The sequence below is a fragment of the Myotis lucifugus genome, unplaced genomic scaffold, assembly GCF_000147115.1.
Source record: "Myotis lucifugus unplaced genomic scaffold, Myoluc2.0 scaffold_584, whole genome shotgun sequence".
In the NCBI taxonomy this organism is placed as follows: domain Eukaryota; kingdom Metazoa; phylum Chordata; class Mammalia; order Chiroptera; family Vespertilionidae; genus Myotis; species Myotis lucifugus.
This window is the reverse complement of record NW_005871632.1, coordinates 311,225-335,566: the sequence shown is the minus strand read 5'-3', so window position 1 is coordinate 335,566 and position 24,342 is coordinate 311,225. Positions and strand designations below refer to the sequence as shown.

The 24,342-nt window shown below is 39.7% G+C and overlaps 1 protein-coding gene across 7 annotated transcripts in view; it reads right to left on the bottom strand.

The window, feature by feature from the left end:
• Positions 1-24,342, bottom strand: part of DTNB (dystrobrevin beta) — a 138,736-nt gene that overhangs the window by 109,102 nt on the left and 5,292 nt on the right. For all 7 annotated transcript variants that reach the window (XM_023745817.1, XM_006104586.3, XM_014446891.2 and 4 more), the window contains 3 exons: positions 19,802-20,015; positions 15,193-15,278; positions 10,124-10,278 (listed from right to left, as the gene is read on the bottom strand). In XM_023745817.1, coding sequence (XP_023601585.1) covers positions 10,124-10,278; positions 15,193-15,278; positions 19,802-20,015 — 455 coding nt within the window. The remainder of the gene's footprint in view (positions 1-10,123; positions 10,279-15,192; positions 15,279-19,801; positions 20,016-24,342) is intronic.

Here is a 24,342-nt window from a genome sequence, read left to right as displayed (position 1 = left end):
CTGCACACTCCACTACACACTAGACTACTCCTGTCTTCAAATGCATTCCCACATACACTATCTTATCTGAGTCTTAAAACAACTGCACAAGTTAGACAGGTATTACTATCTGCGTTTTCCAGGTGACACAATGAAAGAACCAAACATTTAAATACCTTGTAAAGGTCCTGCCCAAATCGGACGGGAGCAGGACTAGACCTCAGACATCCTGCCCAGTAGTACAAATCCCGGTACGCAGCGTGGAAGCACCCATCCCTCCCGACCGTAAAGCATCGATGGGAACGGGAACTGTGGCTGAGGGGTTGTCTCTGCGTTTCCAGCATTCGTTAACAGAGCCGGGCACACAGGGAGCGTTTGGTAAGTAATTGTTGAGTAAATACCAACGTGAGGGGCAAACACATCATTTAACAACCTTCTCATTTACGTAAGAGAAGGCTGAAGCTTGGAGTGGTGAAGTTATGTGGCCAAACCACAGAAGTAGATATAAGAAGGATGACATCAGAACCCAATATGCAAATGCCCATCACCGTACTCCCTCCATTACCCATCTCCTTGGCTGGATTGCATTTTTTGGTTCTATCTTTGTTTCTCTCTTTTAAACAAATATAGTGTAAGCTTCCACGGTGTGGGAGACACGGATAAAATTATGTCCCATGTGGACATAGAAAATTAGAAGACAGCCTAGAAAAAAATAGATGATGTAGATAAAACAAGTTCTCAATAATAATTCTAATGAGTGAAATTCCTCTTTATGTTCTCTAACCCACAAAACACCTTTCCCAGCTCTAAAAAGAAAGGGAAGGGAGGAAGGGCAGTGCCATGCAACTGGTGTGAAAGTTCTGTAACGGTAACCTGGACACCGAGGCGCCCACTTCAAACTTTATTCCAAAAGAAGAGCAAAGACAAGAGGGCAAACACAGGAGAACGAGAGGTGCACAGCCCAGAAAACAGGCCTTTTCCAAGCCTTGGCCCCACCATTCAAAGTCTGGGGGTTTGGGGAGACACTGAGCATTAGGGGTGAAGCAGAGAGGCACCCAAATGTCATCTTTCCCTCCCAAGTAACTGCGTTCTCAGTGCCACCACTTTACTTGAAGTGAAAAACAGGATATAAAAAATGTGGTGCTTCCCCATAAAACTTTAAAAAAGTTTAATTCAGAAAGGAAGGTAGAAAGATAAAGGTGGTTAGAGCTGACAAATATTTTGCCAGATGACTACAAAACAACTTTGACTTTGACCACTAATCCATTCAGCACAGGGAAGCGCGGAGCGCGGGCCGGCGGTGATGGTCAGGAAGACGGGCCTCGGATTTCCACCCGACCCACCACCACGCCTCCCAACGAGGGTCCCATCACCCAAACGTGTGACCACACACACTGAAGTCTGTGTATCTTTTTGGCAACTGTGAGATCTTGAATTCCATTATCGGTAAGTTATAAGTCATTCTTATTGAAAACAATCTTTAAAAGAAACTGAGCCCTAACCGGTTTGGCTCAGTGGATAGAGCGTCAGCTTGCGGACTGAAGGGTCGCAGGTTCAATTCCGGTCAAGGGCATGTACCTTGGTTGCGGGCACATCCCCAGTAGGGAGTGTGCAGGAGGCAGCTGATCTATGTTTCTCTCTCATTGATGTTTCTAACTCTCTATCCCTCTCCCTTCCTCTCTGTAAAAAATCAATAAAATATATTTTAAAAAAAAGAAACTGATATATAGGGAAGAGAAAAAAAAAAGGTAAAGAAGATGGCAGAGCAAGAAAGAAGCTTTTGCAATAAAAACCTGAGAAATACAAAGGGAAGTCTCGGGCCGGGACAGAGCCAGCAGGCCAGCACTGCCTGGGGGCGGGGGGGATGTTTGAGAGCCAAGCAAGAGGGTGGTCACAGTATGAGGTCATCATCTGAAGGCCCTCTCCGTATAGCTGTGCGCTGATGGTGAGGTCTGAGAAATAGCTACTAAAATAAGCTAAAGATTTCCAAAGTGTTTTCCATCTCAGCATCCAAGTCACTAATTTCTGAGGCCTCCGTGGGCCCTGGGAGAACGAGTGAACAATGTTAAAGACAAAACCAGAAAGTCACTGAACTTCTGAATGGAAGTCCAGACATGGAAATAGGTAAATAACTGCTACAAACCATGAAATTAAAAATGCCTGCTTCAAATTACTGGCAAGGAAGATGCTCGGAAGCTTTTTAGCTAGTAAGAGGTGGTAAACAGATTAAGCATATCATATCCTTTATTAAAAAGGTTTAATATTTCTACATCTTCTATTTGTTAAAAATTACATGTTTACAAATCCACTTATAATCCGAATGCTTTCTCTAAAACAGTTTTGGTTTGCCTACCATGGAGTTTAATTTTTTTTTTCATCTTCAAGATAAAAAGGAACCATTAGTTTTGCTATCTCAGAAGACCCTCGTAATACGCTCCGGATCAGTTTCCCAACGTTGTCCCGAGGGAGGTCACACTGTCATTTGAAGTCCTCTGCGAGTGAGGACGGAAACAGACTGGGTCCCCATGGTCTGTCTTCCATTAACCGTGTGATTTGGGGGGAAATAGCTGAACATTCTGGTTTTATTTTTCATCTCTCTCCAGGGCAGTGGTTCTCGGAGTACGGTGACGGGCTTTCCTGGGGGGTCTTGGAAACACTTTAGGAAGTCCATGAGGCCAAACTATTTTCATAATAATGCAGACATTATTACCTTTTTCAATCTCACTCTCATGAGTGTACAGTGGGTGTTCAGAAGCAACGTGGCACATCCACAATGATCTGAAAAGGCTATTAAAATGCTCCTCCCCAGGCCTGGCCTGCGTGGCTCAGCAGTTGAGTGTCGACCTATGAACCAGGAGGTCATGGTTCGATTCCTGGTCAGGGCACATGCCCAGGTTGTGGGCTCACAATCCCCAGTGTGGGGCATGCAGGAGGCAGCCGATCAATGATTCTCTCTCATCATTGATGCTTCTCTCTCTCCCCCCACTCCCTTCCTCTTTGAAATAAAAAAAAAAAATATTCCTCCCCTTTCCAACTACATATCTGTGTGAGGCCAGATTTTCTTTCTATATTTTAACCAAAACATCGTATCACAACAGACTGAATGGATAAGCAGATAGGAGATACCAGCTGTCTTCAACTGAGCAAATCTGAGATTTGCAAAAATATAAATCAATGACATTCTCATTAAATTTTATGGTTTTAGGATATACAGCTATTTTTCATTAAAATACATTACTTATGTAATAGATTTATCATTATTTTCAATGACTTAAAAATACTTTTAATTTATAATATGAAAATGCTGATATTTATAAACCACATAAATAAAAGCTTGTTGGGGTCCTCAATACTTTTTATTGTAATGAGGTCCTGAGATCAAAAAGTTTGAGAACTTTTGGGATAGAATTCCAGCTCAAAAAATCTGTGAGTTACTAAATAACTATGTGAAACATAGGCTGACTCATTTTTCTTTCTGTTTTATTTTCTCGAGTTGAACACATTTATTGCATTCTCTTTTTTTGTTGTTGTTTTTAAACATTTTATTTTGAAATAACTTTAGATTTATGAGTTGCAAAGATAGTACAGAGGGTTCTGGAATGCCCTTCTCTCAGCTTCCCCTACTGGTTGTTTTTGTTTTGTTTTTTAATCTTTATTGTTGAGAGAATTACAGATGTCCCCCCTTTTCCCACCACTGCCCCCTCCATCCTGTTCCTGCCCCACCCCATGCCTTCACCACCCTCCTGTCTGTGTCCACAGGTAAGATCTCTGGTTAATCTCTTCCTGCCCCCTCCCCCATTCCCTCTGAGATTTGCTGGTCTGTTCCATGCTTCCATGCCTCTGATTCTGTTTTATTCACCAGTTTATTTTGTTCATTAGATTTCTTGTTTATTTTTTTAGATTCGATTGTTGATAGCTATGTATTTGTTGCCATTTTATTGTTCATACTAGAGGCCCGGTGCATGAAATTCATGCACTCGTGCGGGGGCGGGGGGGGTGTCCCTCAGCCCGGCCTGCACCCTCTCGCAGTCCGGGAGCCCTCAGGGGATGTCTGACTGTCAGCTAAGGCCCGCTTCCCACAGGGTGGGCCTAAGCCGTCAGTCGGACATCCTTAGCACTGCCGTGGAGGTGGAGAGGCTCCCGCCACTGCCACTATGCTCGCCAGCAGTGAGCCTGGCTTCTGGCTGAGCGGCATTCCCCCTATAGGAGCACACTGACCACCAGGGGGCAACTCCTGTGTTGAGCATCTGCCCCCTGATGGTCAATGCACATCATAGCAAATGGTCGTTCTGCCATTTGGTCGATTTGCATATTAGCCTTTTATTATATAGGATTTTTTTCCTCCTCCTCCTCCTCCTTCAAGAATCTAAGATCCTTGAAAGTCTCATTAAATCCCTTGAAGCTCTCATGAAGATCTTTGAGTAACATTATAACCATGGTTTTGAACTCTGTATCCATTTCCTTCATTTGTGACGTTTCTTTATCTCCACATTTTGACTGCTTCCCTGTGTTTGTTTCTATGTATTAGGTAGAGCTATCATGTCTCCTGGAATTGGAAGAGTAGCCTTGAGTAGTAGGTGTCCTGTAGGGCCTAGTGGCTCAACCGCCTGTACATTGTCTCCTTATTTTTTATAGCACAATAACATTTATAACAACAACTATAACAAATTGTAAATTATGGAAATTCCTCCCCACAATTCTTTTTTCTGTATTTCCCTCCAAGTGTATAAATGTTTCCATGTAATTATGTGCATAGTGTAGTAAAAATATATAAGCTGTTTTTTCACTTAACATTTTATTAAATATTTTACTGTTTTCCTACAAGGTCTTTATTTCTAATCATTTTAACAGCTGCCTGATCCACTGAGCAAAAACACCATGATTTTTTTATATCTTACTCAATAAAACACTGAGGCTGTTTCTCTCTTTGTATGCATTCTCATATTTTTTCTTAGAAAGGAGTGGTTCTGTTTGTGCCTACATCACCATCCTCTGTCATTCTAAACCTCAATATTGACAATTTCTTACCCTAAATGCCATTCTCACTTCCCTCCCTACAACCTTGGCTAAATCTTTCCTGTTTTAAAATGAGAGTGGAATCATCTCTTAAAAATGAGAAATCCAGTATTACATGAGGAAACAAGTAAAATAATTTAGCATTAGATCATTATAGCTGCAATTTCCAATCTCATCATTTCCATTAAAAATTCTTGCCTGGCTCGGGTGGTTCAATGGTTGCACATCGACCTATGAACCAGGTGGTCACGGTTTGATTCCTGGTCAGGGCAAATGCCCGGATTGCGGGCTTGATCCCCAGTGTGGGGCTTGCAGGAGGCAGCCAATAGATGATTCTGATCATTGATATTTCTATCTCTCTCTCCCTTCCCCTTCCTCTCTGAAATCAATTAAAAATATTTTAAAAACATAATTATTCAATAAGTCACAATTCGGACAAACAACAACTCTATTTCCTTATGGGCAACAGGTAAATACTTCTTATCCATTGCCCTCTTACTTACTTGGTAATCAGTAAAGTATGACATCTAGTTCAAACTTGAAAACAACACTTTAAAAAACTTTTAGGTTACAATGATTTCATCTAACTTTTGTGTAGAGTTAGAAAAACATTTTAGCCCTAACCAGTTTGGCTCAGCGGATAGAGCATCAGCCTGCGGACTGAAGGGTCCCAGGTTCGATTCTAGTCAAGGGCATGTACCTTGGTTGCGGGCACATCCCCAGTAGGAGGTGTGCAAGAGGCAGCTGATCGATGTTTCTCTCTCATCGATGTTTCTAACTCTATATCCCTCTCCCTTCCTCTCTGTAAAAAATCAATAAAATATATTTTAAAAAAGAAAAAAAAGAAAAGAAAAACATTTTACCTGACAAGGACAAACATGCTGGTTACAAAAAAACTAGTTAAAGGACTAGTGCTATGGGTGAGCCTTTCTTTATTATTATTAGACAATGAATTTGTCCATATCCACAGACTTATTTTGGACTTTGAAAATTAAGAGTACTTTGCAATGACCTAATAATGTAATGTTGCTGCACTTTTTAGCAGAGCTATTTTATTTATTATAGATAAAAGGATATTTGGAAAAACTTCATTTTCCTCTCTGCAAAGATTGTTTCATTTGAGAAAATCATGGAATAATATCAGGGAAAACAAGGTTGTAAGTACATCCATGAGCTTTAAGCTTCCTATTAGAATTCAAGCCAAAGACCCTTTCTCATGCCCATTTGATTTAAAATCCTTACTCGATCAATCCCACAAATACCTAGTAAGCACTGATCATTTTCCAGACAGGGTTGTCATGGGGATGTAAAGTTGGAGACCAAGGTGCATCCCTCCAGGGCAAGAGTGAGCTCGATGTAACATGCCACGGGGCTGCAGAGGAGGAGCAGTTAATCCCACATGAAAGATTCAGAGCATCAAAGGGGATACGTTCGCTGGGATTTGAAATATGAGGCCTTTGTTGGAGAAGAGGGGTCAGGGGTTATTGGCATTTCAGTGACAGCTAATAGCATAAACAAAGACAAGAACTGTGTTAGTTTAAGATTCACTCAAAATGCACGTTACTCAACACAAGAGATATGCAAATTAAAAAAGATAACATTTTTCACCTATCAGATTGGCAAAAATTCATAAGTGTAAGAACATGCGCTGATGGCAAGGCTGTGGAGAAACTGATGTCCCTATAGATTGCTGGTGGGAAGGTCAAGTGCTGCAGCTCCTGGGGCCTCAGCAGTATCTGAAAGAACCGGGCACAGTGACGGAGAGGTCTCAGGAGCCTTGTGGAAGGAAGGTGAAATGAAGGCTGGGGTTCAGAGTGATAAGCACCATGGTGCCATGATAAAAACCGCATCCAGCTCGGCCGGTGTGGCTCAGGGGTTGAGCATCGACCTATGAGGCAGGAGGTCACGGTTTGATTCCTGGTCAGAGCACATGCCCAGGTTGTGGGCTAGATCTCCAATAGGGGGCGTACAGGAGGCAGCCTATAAATGATTCTCTCTCGTCATTGATATTTCAACCTCTCTCTCCCTCTCCTTTCCTCTCTGAAGTCAATAAAAAAAACTAAAATAAAAAAACAAACCTCATCAAATAGGAAATAGGAGTTAGTCATGTGCGTTTTTTAAGCAAAATCAGGACATCAACTGAACTAAAATGATGACTCACATTTGCTTGTGATTAAAAGAAATAATAAAACAAGCTGTATCTGAGGAGGCATCATCCTCTTCTTTAAAGTGCCATTAGGCCATGAAGTAAAGCGACGAGGAGACCAGGGTCCTCAGGTTTTTTGGCGAAGCATTTTTCTGCTTTGCCTGAAGGAGGTGAACCATGGAGCTCTAGGGTAGGAGGGACTGGGAGTGAATAGCATACTATGCTTATCATCCAGCTTCAACAATTCTCAGCAGAGGACTAATTTGTTTCATTTATGCCTTCTCTCTCCCTGCAACCTGGATTATCTTGAAGCAAATTCCAGACATATTATCTCTTGAATTAACTTTACTCCGATGTTTTATTATATGGACACCTCGGATGCGTCTGAGGCTTAGAGCATTCTTGTAAGAGTTGTTTTGTGGACATTCCTTTTTATTTCACGTGGGAAAAAACTTAGGAGTAGAATTACTAGGTTAAGGGAAGGTGTCTGTTTAAGTTTAAAACAAACCACCAGGGCTTCTTCCAAAGGGGCTGTAAGAGAGTTCCGGCTGCTCCAAATCTTTGCCGTGATTTGGTGTCAGTCACTGAAATTTAGCTATTCCAGTAGATGTGTTCTGTTGAATTAACTTATAAATTTTTGTTGTTGTTGTGTTTTTAAAACTATTAAACTACATGAAAATACATCCCTTATTTGGGTTAGTTTGTGAAAAGCAGGCAAATTGTTTTTTTTTAAAGTATCTGATGGTGTATGAGCTACTTCGAATTAAAAAAAACACAAAACCGGCTGTAGGGAAACACACCATATGGGAAAAGCCCATTTTCAAAAAGAAACCCCAAACTCATTGAATTTAACTCCTGCTGCATGAAACTCTGTCCCGTCTCATTTTGTTGTTGTTGTTATATTCATAGAACACAATTCAACTTTCCTGTGGATGAAGATAAGCTTCTTTGAATTTTCCAAACCTGCCATGTATAAAACCAGACTGAGTTTTTTTAATAAAAATCTGAAGCAAGTGAAAAGCAACGATTAGGTTGTGAGTTCAAAGGCATGACAATCATGACATAGGTAATTTGCAGAATCCTAGACAGCATTCTTAGAATTAACAATTAGAATTTTTAAAATATTCTCCAACATTTTAAACCATTATTCCAATACTAGAGGCCCAGTGCATGAAATTTGTGCACTCGGGGCGGGGGGGGGGGGGGGGGGAATGTCCCTCAGCCCGGCCTGCGCCCTCTTGCAGTCCAGGGCTCTTGCAGTTCAGGACCCCTCGCTCCTTACGGCCCGCCTACAGCAGAGGCCGGAGAGGCTCCTGCCACCACCGTTGCACTCACCTGCCGTGAGCCTGGCTTCTGGCTGAGCGGCGCTCCCCCTGTGGGAGCACACTGACCACCAGGGGCAGCTCCTGCATTAAGTGCCTGCCCCCTGGTGGTCAGTGTATGTCATAGCAACTGGTCGTTCTGCCGGTTGTTCCACCGTTTGGTCGATTTGCATATTAGGGTTTTATTATGTAGGATTAGATTCTCATTATAGTACTCACATTGTAAGTAAATCAAAGATTACCTTAGTACCCCACACAACGGTCAACCATTGGTCAAATGTTGCTCTTCAATGGTACTTCTTTGTATAAAGTCCCCTTCCCATTCTGACACTACTTTCCTTAATAGGAACATTCCATCACCTGATCGGTTTTTAGCCTGACCTCCAGGAAGCTCCTGTGTAAACAGCTACATGGACATCAGATACAAGAGTACCTTCCCCCCAGTATCGTGTGTCTTCATCATCGTCACCTCAGTTATAGTTCTGGAGGGTGTTTTAACGCCTGAAGGACACGTAACGCCAGGATATGATTGGACAGCCTCGTGTTATTTGAAAATGTTTATTCAGGGGGGAAATGCAAACTGTGCTTTATTAGAATAAATTGAAGCACAGAGATATTCTTAACACACTAAAAGCTGATATTGCTATTTATGCTGAGAGAGAAAAAATAATGTATAGAGGCTAACTTCCACAAAAACCATCAGCCACGTGTGTACGATTTGGGAAGAACACCTCCTCAGAAGTTACTAAAAATAACTCTTCTATGTTATGGGTGCAACTTCAATGCTAAAGCTGAGAATCTCTAAACAAACTATAAAAGATTGTTTGGAAGTCTGAATTCAGATAAATATGAATTCTGAACTTTCAATGTAAAAAGGGGTGTATGTGTGTGTGTGTTTGGTCCTTTTGTGAATCAAAGTATCACAGGTCAGGAGGGTCTGTTCCTTTTATATTTTAACCTTTTATGTTTAAATAATTTCAGACTTACAGAAAGGTTATAACAGATTATTTAAAAAATTCTATTTGCCATCAAACCAGATTCCTCAAATGTTAACACTGCAGCACAGATACCCTCTACCCTTATATTTTTATTTATTGTATTTATTTTTTAAAATTTTAAATGTTTTTGTTGTTGTTAGTATCACAGATATCTCCCACTTTTACTCCCCCCTCCCCCCACCCCACCTCCCAACCACACTGTATTTCTTAAAAACCAGGGTATTCTCTTAACTCAAATATCAAAATCAGGAAACTAACATTCACTGACAGAATGCTATTATCTAGTCTACAAACTTCCTTCCGATTTTTCCAACTGTCCCACTAACGTCCTTTATGAGAAAGAAAACCCTGGCCCATGGGCTGCGCTCAGCTTTCATGTCTCTCTGGACCCTGTGGTCTGGAACGGTTCCTGTCTTTTTTCATCTTGCATGACCCTGACATTGTAAAGCCTGCAGGCCAGTATGTTCCAGAAACCCCTGCCCCAGGGAAGACGAGACCGTGTGTGCTTCCTGGCAGGAGGACCACGCTGATAAGGGGGCTTCTCGGTGAACCTTACCCGGAGGCCGATTCCCACCCTGGACGTGAAGCTCTGCTTCCTCCCCGACCCAGAACCTACATCCTTCACTGAGGCAGCCTGCGGAAACCTGTGACACTGCCCTTACCTGCTGCGGGAAACAGGTGCGGACTGCGTGCTCGGTGTAACCGAAAGATGGCCCTTCAAAGACGGCTGTTGGGAGCTTCAGCACTTCCTTCAGAAACTGGTCAAACTTGCTAAATACCATTAAGCCGTTGGAATCTGACATCTGGGAGAAAACATCTATGAGAACAAAACCAAATAAAGTCAAACTATAAAGAAATATCAACTTTTTATAAATGGCTCTATGTCACTTGTATCATTAGAAAGATCATGAAGTATCACTGGAAAGTATCATGAAGTTAGCACGATTTTTAGTCAACATGGATTCTCATTTTTTATTAACACGGCGTGGGTACTTTGTTGATGAGGCCCACCTACTTAATATTCGTCCTAAACATCAAACCCAATAACTACTCATGCATGTCTACCTACCTACTTTTTCAGTGTACAGAACTAGATAATATATAATTTATATTTTTTTATTAAATTCATAGCAGCATACCTTTATCCCTTAACATTTGTATATGTATTTATAGAAGACATATGCATGTTTGAGTGTATCACTATATTAGCATATTGGTGATGAGGTATGAAAGAAATTGTATTATATTTGTATGTTCGTGTACTAATGATGCAACGTATCCCCATGACAGAATAAATTGGAAGGAAGCATACAGCATGTCAAAAATGTTCCATCTAGTGAGTTCCAAAGTAGAATAAAAAGAACTCATATAGCCTGACTGGCATGGCTCAGTGGTTGAGCGTCAACCTACGAACCAGGAGGTCACAGTTCGATTCCTGGTCAGGGCACATGCCTGGGGTTGCCGGCTCGATCCCCATTGGGGGCATGCAAGAGGCAGCCAATCAATGATTCTCTCCTGTCATTGATGCTTCTATCTCTCCTTCTCCCTTCCTCTCTGAAATCAATAAAAAATGTTTTTTTTAAAAATGTTTCAAATTAAAGGCACAAATATTGGTTAAGTCATTTCAAAGGCTATCTTGACACTAAAACAAGAAAACAAGAGAATCAAAGAAAAAAGGGAAGTGGGCAAAACTACAGGAAAAAATATAAAAGAAAAGGTAAAAGCAGAAAGATCAAAATAAAAGGAAGAAAAGTAGAAACACTTATGCATATTCCAAAAACTAGAAAACCTATTTAAAAGGAACATTAACAGAGGTAACAGCAGAAAGCACCTTCAGTGGCAGGAAGATGGAGAAACTAAGAACAACAAAGACAGTGTTGCCCGGTAAGCAGGTAGAAGAAAGTGAACAATCAATCAAATATTACTTGATGTTACAATGCAGTGTTACATCTCACGTGTGTCTACACTATTATTCAGCCACTTCAACTAGATGGAACATAGCTGAGAACTAGAAAGCCAGGGGGAAAAGGATTCTCCAAACAGCCGAAACTGCCAATCACACTACAAAAGCTCAAGTGCTTCTCATGATATACGAGTAATCAGCATGCCCTTACTTTAAGCAGAATGCTAGGAGCTTGGTTACATTTCCTTTGTCAGTAGTATATCAAAAGTAACTCAGAAGCAGAGAGAGATTTGTAGAGACTGGTACAGTGACAACACCATCACATCTACCAGTGATAAGGACAACCAACATCACCATCGCCACCAACAAGCACAACAAACACTCAAAAAATGAAAAAAAAAAACACAAAAAAACACAACTGTCTGAAAACATGAGATAGGACAAATAACCCAAACCTCACAATTAGCCATAAATGCACCAGAGAATGACATCCCTCAGAGATGAAAAGTGTTTAAATTATGACCAGAGAGCTCTGTTTAATACGAGAGGACCACATTCAAAGTGATTTCTGCCCTGGATGATTAAAATTTTAAAAAGTGGAGGCAAGCTTCAATACCTGAATATTTTATTTATGTTAATCATCTCATTCTCTAGCTAAGACATTATGGGACAATAAGAATAATGAGACAGTGACAGATGGTAAAGCAACTATAATTTTGAACATGACGGAGATAATAAAGCCATATTTTAAATCTGTCTGAATAATATAAACTTGGTAATGAGTGACCTAGAATGGCTTGTAACTCATCAACCATACACAGTGTGCAAAGGCCTGGCATTCTGAGCACACCCGACATGTCACGTGTGCCTGGGCGTGCACACTTTAGTGCCGCTTGAATGCAGGTCAGTGTGCACCTCCAAGAAGTGCAAAAGCCACATTAAAAAAAAAAAATAACACTAAAGAAAAACCAAAAGAAAAACAACCAAAAACCTGCTATCACTTAGGTACCTTCCAAATTTCACATACTACTAAAATTTCTACCTTTTCACTAACAGTTCCAACAGAGAATTCAGTAATTTTAGTACTCAATCAACAATTTGTACTTAGCAAAATCTTAGCACTTACTACGTTCCAGGTATCAGCTCTATTTAGAAACGTAATAATTCCAGAGACATCTGAAATGTGCATTTTTATATGTAATCAATTTTCTATTATCAACCAGTTTATTCAGTACTAATTAAATGGCGATTTATATTCATTTTTTAGCCATTTTAAAAAATTTTATTTTTCAATTACAGTTGACATTCAATATTATTTTATATTAGTTTCAGGTGTATAGCATAGTGATTAGACATTTATATAATTTGCAAAGTGACCCCCAAACAAGTCTAGTACCTTCCTGGCACCATACATCGGTATTGCAATATTATTGACACTACAGTAATATTCCCTATGTTGTTCATTATATCCCCATGACTATTTTGTGACTACCAATTGCACTTCTTACTCCCTTCACCTTTTTCACCCATACCCGCACCCCCATGTCGATGTATATTCTTTACCTGGAATCATCATCATTAAAAAACAAAATCCCAACTTTCTTTTTCTTTCTGTTTGAATGAAATATAATTTCATCTATATTATATTATCTTCCTCAGAAAAACACCATGCTAGAATTAAGAAATTATTAAGAGCCCGGCCAGCATGGCTTAGTGGTTGAGCATTGACCTATGAATTAGGAGGTCACGGTTTGATTCCCAGTCAGGGCACATGCCCAGGTTGCAGGCTCCATCCCCAGTAGGGGGCATGTAGGAGGCGGCCAATCAATGATTCTCTCTCTCCCTCTCCCTTCCTCTCTGAAATCAATACAGATATACAGATATATTTTTAAAAAAGAAATTTCAGTCCAAAAAAGTAATATTACCATGTTAAAAAAAACTGAGAAGAGCACTTAAATATAACTATACTTTTCACTACCAAAAATTTGTTTTACATGGCAACTGTTTCTGAAATGAAGACAAACCGGGTAACAGTTTCACCAAAAACATCTAAGATCTTTCTTTAGAATATCAAAATCTATATCTAGTGAGCCATCTAGTTTTCCAATTTTCAATGTCATGATAACAAGTAATAAAAAGCACATGTTGGTGGGGGTGGGGGGTAGAGGGATTGAGCAAAAAAGAAAAAAAAAGAGGGAATTCATGAACATGGACAATAATGTGCTGATTGTGGGAGGAGGTGGAAGAGGGCATAAAGGGGATAAATGGTGATGGAAAAAATAAAATTAAAATAAATTAATTAAATAAAATAAATTAAATAAATAATAGAATAGAATAGAATAGAATAGAATAGAATAGAATAGAATAGAATAGAATAATTACCCCTTGCCAGGGAAGTATAGATTTCACTTTTGTGAAAGATAATCTAAGCTCTGAGTTCTAATGCATGTAATGAAGTAATCTTGCCCAAAAGCTTGTACTTGAATCTGAAGTTTCTATATCTTTCAATTAAAATTAAAAAAAAGTAGGGTACAGAGGAACATCACGGGGACCCAATCATCAAAATCCAGTCTATGAGAAATGCTACAAGACAAATGACCCATTTTCTTCAACAAATCGATTCACAGGGTATCTCAACATTTCATTAAACCCACAGCTTCTATCTTAACTCCCTGAAATCTGACAGGTCCTTCCTCTATGGGTACCTGTGTGATGGCGCTTTGATCACTGTGCAGGACCAGCATAGTGGAGTATAACAAAGCAACTGAAAGCAGGGCTCTGAAGCTAGACAGCCTACATTGGAATCCCAGCTTCACCCCTCAGTTAACTCTTCTATAAAATGGAGAAAATGCCACCTGCTACTCCAAGAAATTGTAAGGGTTCAGTGAGAAAATATATGTAAAGCGTCTGGCACAATGCTTGGCATATCTTAGGCAGTTAGTAACTATCTAGAGTGAATGAATGAAAATCATAAGCAGAAAAGGTAAATAATTGTGCATTTCACCTCCTCTGATTTCATCTAACCACCTTTTTATAGTATCTAGTGAACATTAAAATGCCAAAACGGCCAATAGTAAGGGGAAAAAAATAGGGAAGGTAATTGAAAAATCATGCTGCCAATTTCTAAATACTAAGCTTGACTCCAAGGTGCTCAGGAACAGTTTAATAGCAGCAAATACAACCTGATGAAGAAGGGAATTATTAAGAAAGGGCTGCCTGGCCAGTGTGGCTCAGTGGTTGAGCATTGACCTATGAACCAGGAGATCACGGTTCGATTCCCAGTCAGGGCACATGCCCAGGTTGCGAGTTCCATCCCCAGTAGGGGGTGTGCAGGAGGCAGCTGATCAATGATTCTCTCTCATCATTGATGTTTCTATTTCTCTCTCCCTCTCCCTTCCTCTCTGAAATCAATAAAAATATATTTTTTAAAAAAAGAAAAGGGCTGACCTTTTACAAACCTGGTAAAAATAATCAAATTTCTTTTCTAACTAAAAGCAATCAACATAATCATCTTCAAACACAATAATTTTTAATAATATGGAAAACATTTTTTGAAGAATTTTTAAAATGTCAACATTACTGCTCTGAATCTCAATTCTCTTGCTTTAACCTAAAAAACAAATAGCATACAAATTAATTCAACCAACTTTTCCATCTGAACATTAGGTGGCATAATTTACATACTCTAAGTCAGGTGAATAATATAGTAGTAAAAAAATAAAAATGTTCAATATAGCATCATCCAAAATTCTGAAAAATATTCATTTAAAACTGCTTAAAAGTTATAATTTGAAAATACAATATTTCAAATAATATGAAAATACTTACATCTCAATTTGTCCAGCATTTTTCCACCACACATAGTTGCTAACATAGCTTTAACTGAAAATACTGTCATTTTGCCTCGGCCCTCACTGAAAAAGAAATTATATTAGAAATAATTGCTATCTGGAACCACAATAGCAATCAAATGTATCACTAACCATCGAGCAACCAGTAAATTGATCCTTACCCTTTTCTGCCACATTACCTTGGATAGTTAGAAACCTTGGATTTTTTTTTCCTTTGTAGAATTAAGGCTCCATCTATGCTAAGTGAATAATGCTAAAAATAAACCCAAATTATTTAGACATGAGCTTTATAAACATTCTATAAGGCAATTTCTACTGGCTGTGTAGGCAGAGGCAACTGGATGAACCAGAAGTAAATTTCTCATCAACTTAGCCCATTAAATCTACAACTGTGATGTTTTTAAGTATTCAAAACTAGGGCACCACTTGTTTTAAACACTAAGTCAGAAATGTGTCCGTCCATCAGGGCATTATAACAACAGTTTACTGTTGTGTAAACCAACAGGGTGCACACTGCTATAAAGATTTTATAATACATTCATCTTTGTTTGTTTTTACTATGACAACCTTTATATTCTCATGTGTTTATTCTAAGAAGCTCAATCATACCTGTCTCAGGTCTTCCCATATCACAACCGTGAGAACAGTGAAGGAGAAGGGTCAGGAATAATTCTTTTTAGGAATTGGAAAGATGAAATGGACAACAACATAGAGGAACTACCCAAAGTAATGCTGCACAGCACCTGCAGAGCCTAACAGTATCAGCAAGGCCCCTGGCCCAACACGTGCCTGGCTCCATCCAATCAACTACGCCCTGGCTCACTGCAGGTGAAAACTCCACCAGCCAGTTTGTAAAGTCATCACACGTAAGTAAACAAGGGCTATTGTGCTAGTTTTACACAGCTGTGCTCACAAAGTGTCACAGCAACTCAGTAAAATAAATGCCTTTGTGATGATGAGAGCGACGTTATCTTAGTTTTATAAAGCAAGCGTCATCCTATTTATATTTACTAATGGCCCTATTACATTTACTATTTATATTAACTATATTTATGTTATCCTATTTATATTTACTACGTGTCTCCCATTTTCTAAACCTTCCTTGTATACAGTAAGACCATACCTGAAAAAAAGGCAAATTATCTATAAGCTAGAAGGTTCTCAGCGAAAGCATTGCCATGAAATACCAATGTTTGTCTACCAATAGTAAAAAAACTATTACATCTCATTAAGTTTATTCATAACATAAAAGAGAAATCCCTACAACTAGTTAAAATTAGGATGGGGTATTTTAAATATACAGTTCTTTACAAATACAGATGCTGTCTTCCTGTCTTAGTATCTGGCATATGGCACCTGGAAATCATAAGGAATATTCCTATGTCAAATATCCCTGCATTATATGAGCAACACCAGTGGCTATAAAGAGCATCAATTATGTTAAAATGCACGGATTCCTAAAATGATAGAGGGCTTTTACAGTGGACATTTCCTTTTGGTCACCACCCCTCCAAATGTTGAGTCTACATTTAAGCAGACCCTACCTTATGTGACAAGTACTCTTCCCACTAACAAAATATTGAAAAAGGAAAAACCTCAGATATCTGTTTTCCCATCTTTCTTCGAAACGCAGACATGGGCACATGACACAAGCTCCACCAATAAGATGCACCACTCTGGACTCCAAATAGAAAACTATGATCTTTTAGATGTTGGCTTCCAAACAGTCCACCTGGAGGAATGGCAGCTGCTGGAGCAGCCCCATGGGGGTGAGGCAGCAGAGACGGGGACTCGCGCGGCAGCACCCGCAGCCCAGCATCAGTGGTGTTTGGAGCTCAAGCAACAATATCCGTGCCCCGATTGGTGGCAGGAGTGCTTGTGAGACCATTTTTGCGTGACTTTGAGCTTTGTTCTTGGAGGCATGATCTTCAAGCCTACACTTTCCCAACACGCTCAGAGAGTCTTGAATCAGACCCACATCCTTTTAATGAATTGGCCAGAGAGGGTTTCTACTGCTTATGACTAAGCACTCAGAGGGATGCAGTTTCTTTCCTGACAGGAAGTGGTCCAGAGAGATGAAGCAACAAGAGAAAACACCCCTGCAGGGAGAGGAGGCATGCCTGGCGGGCGGTCGGCAGAGTGAGAACGAAGGAGTGCTCACAGAGTCAAGCCTTGCTACACAGACAACGACATTTTTTAAGGTAAACGTGCTCAAACATTTTCTGCAGACACAGATTTCATGATGCAGGACTATCCAGGAAATTCCACAGGGGAAAGTAAAAATTAACCTTAGAAGAGATTTCCATAAAAGTCAGGATCCTGATTACATTGGGGAGAAGAAAGGAGCTTCTGGGGTGATGACAGCGTTCTAGTTCTTGGCCACTGTGGTACTTATATTTGCTTTATAACAATTCATTTTAAACTACACTTCGTTTTCTGTATTTTTCTGTAGTTGTTTTCTATTTCTCAATAACAGCTGTTTTTTAAAAAAAATGAATCCTGGGAAAATAAAGGTTACTATACTGGACAAAGGTAATGGTTTAAGGGAAAAATAATGAAGGGGAAACGTATAGGTTAAAAGACACCCAAGAGGCCGTGGCCGGGTAGTTCAGTTGGTTAGAGTGTTGTCCCGATACACCAAGGTGTGGGTTCAATTCCGCGTCAGGACATGTACAAGAATCAACCAATGAATGCATAAATAAGTGGAACAACAAATCAATGTCTCTCTCTCTCTCTCTCTCTCTCTCTCTCTCTCTCTCTGTGTGTGTGTGTGTGTGTGTGTGTGTCTTTCTCCCCCTTTTCATGCTGAATGCTAAAAACAATATTTTTTAAAAGCAAAAATAAACCAGTACATTTTAAATCTGAATATACCCAGTTGGCATAGTATAGAATGGACGTTACTCACTTAGCAGCCTAATAACCTATGATTATACCCTTTACCTAACTGATTCTTTTTTCTTGAAAAAACTCATTCTTGATCCTTCCGACCATATATCCGAATTTGATCTATAGACACTGGCCAAGTTACATTTGAAACTAAGAGTTAGCTGCCCCTGGCCATGGCACATATAACCTCACCCGAGTCCATGTTTTCAGTGATTCCAAGGTAAAGTGCAGGTTCATACTAGAATCAATTCTCTTCAAACAAGATTTGGGAAAGAACTGGTTTCATCAAAAAACATGACTCACTTAAAATTGGACCTGCGATAGCTCCGAGTTGATTAGTAGGTCAATATTTAAGATGTGACACAGTGAGCAGTGAAAATTAACCCCCACGTAAAGACACTGAAATGAAAAGGTACACAGGTAATATCTGTTGAGGATGACAGGAGAGAGGGAGCTTGTTATTTTAACCCTGCCCAAACAGAATCGCTCCGAGGAGCGCTCTCCCTCAATAAAGAGAATGATTTTCTTTCTCAGACATCTCTGCATGATTCATTTCCATAGACCTATCATTTTACAGACTGACAATAAACCAAGCACATGACTTCTAAAAAGAGTTCTTATTATCCAAAACTGAGAAAACACCATGATTACCTCTGGGCCAAGCTCAGCAGACAATGAGTCACCCTGAATAAACACCTGTGTTTGAACATGCAGGTAGGGACCTCAGAGGCCTCTGCAGCCCTCACCTGTGCCCTCTGCATGGGAGCTGCTCGATTCAGTTGTCAAGTCTCAAATTCTGCCTATATTTTTTATATATTTTTAATTTCTTTATTGATTAAGTTATTACATATGTGTCCTTATCCCCACACTACCCCCCATCCCCCCCACTCATGCCCTCACCCCCCTGTTGTCTGTGTCCGTTGGTTAGGCCTATATGCTTGCATATAAGTCCTTTGGTTGATCTTATATTCAAACTCACCTAATCTGGATGATGTTTATAGCTTTGCACTATCTAATAAGAGAGCTTGTTATTCAAATTAACACTTTTGAAAAACAAGATGATTTTTTTACTTAAGAAAACAAGCTGTTTTTACATCTTTAGCAAACAACTGTGGGTGCTGCCAACTATAAATTAGTACTCCTCTCATGAAAACAGTTCTATTTTAGAAACATTATTCCCAATTATCACATGCAGCTAAAAGTAATAAGAGCATTTCTCTTTGATTTTCAAAAACTCTTATTTTTCCAATTAATCCTAATTTACAAAACTTCCAGTGAATGGATTATGCAATAATCAACTACAAATCAAGAATCCATTTGGCAAATATCAAAGAGCTTAATCAAGTAAGATCAACAAAAAATGTTATTCAATTTTATCATCATCAGAATGCCTGGTAATTTTTTTTACCTGCTAATTTTCATTTCAACTTTATAAATATTTAATAAGAATCCAGTGCTGCACTTGAGAAATCAAAGAAATACAAAGTAGAGTCTCTGCTCTCAAGGATTTTCCATCTTACTAGTCTTTGTACACTTATGAAGCAGGTCAGAGCGTTAGTCTTTAGAAAGGACTTACACTGAATAATTCCCCTCCGAACTGTGATTCTAAGTTGATAACCCTTAGCAAGAAAGTATGGAAGAAGAACGATTAAGGAACAAACACCCTTACTTAAAATTAAGCAAGCATGTAAGGTACTAGCCTGTCGTAGGCAGCAATCATGAAGTTGAGGAGGAGGCTGATGGACTGCTCCACGCTGATCTGGTGAGTAGAAGGCAGGCGCTTGTTCAGCTGGTAGTAGATGGACGAGATGACAGTTTCCAGGCGGGACACACTGATCTCAGTGCCATGGTCCAGTGTATTAAGGCCATTGTCTCGGAAGGCTTCGATCATGTTCCAGATATCAACGAGATGGACTGAAACACAAAGAAAATAAACTATCAGCAACATAAAGTTTTAATTAATCAGAAAGACATACACACTTTACACATAATAGGTCAGTGAAGGGTGGCAGAATATGCCACCCCCAAATGCCACTTTGGCATAAGCATCCTTTTGAGCTAAAGGTACTTGAAAAAAGGCAGGGCCAAAAAGGGCACTTTGAGCCCCACCTTTTCTCCCTGACAGCCGGAAATAAAACTCCCTGTGAAAGATGCCTTTCTTATTCCAACGGGAAAAAAACACTATAATCACAGAGACAGTGGATTGAGGCCAAAATTAATCCGTACAGACTTGTTAAATTAACATAACTCTTACCTTCCCTTTGTCTCCCCATATACACATTTTAGTTCCTTTTCCACAATTGCTACTCTTTGCGCAACCTAGTGTATAAGCACGTAGACCTCGTCACTTCTTTGGGTCTTCATTTTCCCATGGGGCTCCCGTGCACGTGTAAAAATGTGTATGTTTTTCTCCTGCTCATCTGTCTTGTGTCAATTTAATTCTCAGGCCCTGAGATCCTGAGAGAGTAGCCGTGAAGTATTGACTCCTCTACAGTAGCCTCAAAAATATAGAATGCAAAATTTAACTGAACGTCAAAGAGAAAAATTCAACAAGCTTTGAGGGAAATATTAACACACCTCTCTTCATGAGAGAGCAAACAGACAAAAAGTAAGTACAGATAGAAAATTAAACTTTACAACAACAAAGTAGTAGTAATGAACATTATAGGAAGTATTGTCCCAATGATTAAAAAACATGCTTTATTTTCTAGAAAACACAAAAGACATGTATAGAAATTGACCTTATCTGAGTCATAAAACTAATTTCAACAAACCTCAAAGGATATAAATCATGTTCTCTGACCAAAATAAAACTAAGTTAGAAATCATTATCAAAAAGACAACTTTTTAAATTAACCTTATCTTTAGAAAGGAAGCAACACACTAGGAACTTCCTTCATCTTATTAAGGGTATCTACAAAACACTGCATCATACATATTACTTGATAGTAAAAGGCTGAAAGCCTTTCCTCTGATGTTGGGAAGGAGATAAGAAACGCCCACTATTGCCCTGGTCGGTATGGTTCAGTTGGTTGAAGCATCGCCCCATATATCAGAAGGTGGCAGGTTTGATCCCTGGTCAGGGCACATGCGGGAGGCAACCAATCAATGTTTCTCTCTCACATTGTTTCTCTTTTTTTGTCTCTCCCTCTCCCTTTCTCTCTCTAAAATCAATTTTAAAAATTGAAATTAAAAAAAGAAAGAAATGCCCACTATCATCATTTCTATTGTACTTCAGGTCCTAAGAATATAAAGATGCAATAATTATTGGTATAAATATTGGAAATAAAGAAATATAACTGTGATTATTCAGAAATGACTAAATTAGACACATAGAAAATAAAAAAGATTCTACGGATAAATTATTAAATTTAATATTTGAGTTCAGAACAATTGCTAGACATAGATCAAGATATAAAAGTCATTGTATTTCTATGTATAACAATGAAATTTTAGAAGTATCATAAGTTATCAAAGACTTAGAGATAAATCCAATGAAGAATGTGCAACATCTCTACCAAAAAAATCTATAAATATAATTGGCAGAAATAAACACCTAAATAAATGGAGGAAAATACTATGTTCACAAGAGGAAATCTCAATATTGGAAATATGTCAACTCTCCCAACTTGATCTATAGATTCAATGCAATCCCAACAAAACCCCACAGGGCTATACATTAAAAGGATGAATTGTACTGTATGTTAATTATACTTTAAAAAAAGGAAGAAGAAAAAAATCCCAGCAAACATTTTTGTTTTATTTTCTTTGTCCTTAGCAGAAATTGACAAGCAGAGTTTAAAATATGTATGAAAATAAAATGTAAAAAGGCCAATCTTAAAAAGAAAAACAGAACAAAGGAGGAATACCTGCTCTACCTGATATCAAGATCTATTATAAAGTTGTAATAGTTACAACTAGACAAATAGACCAATGGAACACAGAGTCGGAAGTAGCTCTCACATACAGACACTGCTATAGACGTTCTTGTACCTTTCTCCAAAGAATGTGAGGAAAAGATGCTGAGCAGGGGAGAAAAAGGATGATTTTCCCCATGTAGACAGTATAGGGACAACAGAACATACATGTGGAAAAAACTGAAATTTTTTTATGTAGGTTAAATAATCAAATGTTACAAAATACAACTTCTAGAACAATGCATCTTTTACTTTACATTACTAAGGCCACTAGCCTGGTTATGACTCTCAACACTTCGCTTAAAGACTACCATTTCCCAAGAGTAATTACAGGAAGAATTATAAAAGTGGTAGGTTCTTTAGAACAGTGGTTTTCAAAGTTTGTTTTTTTTTTTACCACAACCCACAAAATTATATTTAAATCATAACACACACACACCCTCTAGACATATAAATTTATAAAAGTTCCACAAAATACTTTTTAGATTTACAATATAAGCTGGTTCTTGGTTTTTCTTTTTTCTCTATTACATGCTTTAAATTCTGTCCAGAGTCACCAAAATGATTTCATAAGCCATTAATGGGTCACAATCCACAATTTGAAAAAACTGCTTTGGGATACCTATGACTTCAGTGTAGGATGGAACAGTAAACTCTTCAGAGAGCATTTTAAGCTAGGATTTTTGAGTAAGACATATAGTAGGGTAGAAATATTTAGCTGTAAAACTGGTTTGCCCAAGGCACGTGTTTATAATAAACTAGTGACTGGTGCATGGATTCGTGCACATCAAAAGGAAGGTGGCCAGCAGGGCGGGACTGGGCGAGATGGGCTGGACATACCCTGGAACCAACCTCCCACAGTCCATCCCCAGTGTCTGGGGAGTGAGTGGGGTCCCTCTGGCAGGTGGGGTCCTTCGGCCTGGCCTGCGGGGATCAGGCCGAAATCAGCTCTCCAACATCCCCCGAGGGGTCCCGGAGTGCGAGAGGGCACTCTGCAAAGTTGCTGTCGTACAGGGTGTGAAACACAAATGCAAGTGTGCAGTAAACCAGATTCGGGGCCGACAGTGCCCCAGCAACAACATAACCCACAGCCGAAGGTGGAATCATGTAGCGTCTGAAAGGAATCGGGCTCCCTCCTCTCTGGTTTCGGGGTACATCACCCAAGAACCGCCACTGCCAAGTCACTGCAGCTCGGCAGCTCCTGCGTTGAGCGTCTGCCCCCTGGTGGTCAGTGCGCATCATAGCAACCAGTCGGAAAGGTGGAGGGACACTTAGCATATTAGCCTTTTATATATATAGACTAGAGGCCCTGTGCACGAAGATTTGTGCGCGGGAGGGGGGGGGGTCCCCTCAGCCCGACCTGCACCCTGTCCAACCTGGGAGCCCTCAGGGGAGCCCTCTCCAATCCGGGAGCCCTGACAGCTTAGGCCTACTCCTCGTGGTTCTCTGCTCTCTGTGGGGCCTGGCCACTCTGCGCCTGCTGCCCCAGAGGCTCTCCACTGCCTCAATCTTCTAGTTTTGTTATGAGAAGCTTTTCCTTACAAAAGACAATTTTCTCGTATCTCCATTTTCCCTCTTCATGTTCTTCTCTCAGCTCAGCTGAAGACCCTTCTCCTGCACAGAGGCCCTCCGTGGGCGGGGCGGGGTGGAACGCCTGCGTCATCACCATGGCAACAATGCAAGCGTCCTGGCCTGGCCGCTGCCATCTTTGTCGCATCAATTTGCATATTCCTTCCTTATTGGCTATGGGCGCTTCCATCTTTATCACGGAGTGATGGTCAATTTGCATATTCCCTCTTTATTAGATAGGATTATATATACAGATGGCAACACCAAGATTAACCCTTTTCAGTCCAACATGGAGGCTGACTCGACAGACCAGGCGCTAGGAGCAGGTCCAACGTTGAGGCTGAGACACCGCAAACTGATTCAACATTCAATCCCGTCAATTAATTTGGACCAGACTGTTTGAATTCCAAAAATAAAATTGGACCGCAAAGGGTTAAAGCTGAGGTGCTTCACCATTCTATGGCTAATGATCTTTCCATTATACAAAACAGTTTTTCATCAATACACACACACATATATGAGAAAAGGACAATAATTCTGTCATAAGTCAATTCATCTTCATGGAAATTAAGAGAAGAAAGATTTTTATGCATGTTATGTGTATATGTACACATTTTTTTTTTGTACTTATTTTATAAGTAGCAATTGTGGTAGCAACTGCTTATGGAAAAGGCTGATTGTTGTTATATTAAGTTTAATTGTTATTATATACTGTACTAGAGGCCCCATGCATGAAATTTGTGTAAGAGTAGGGC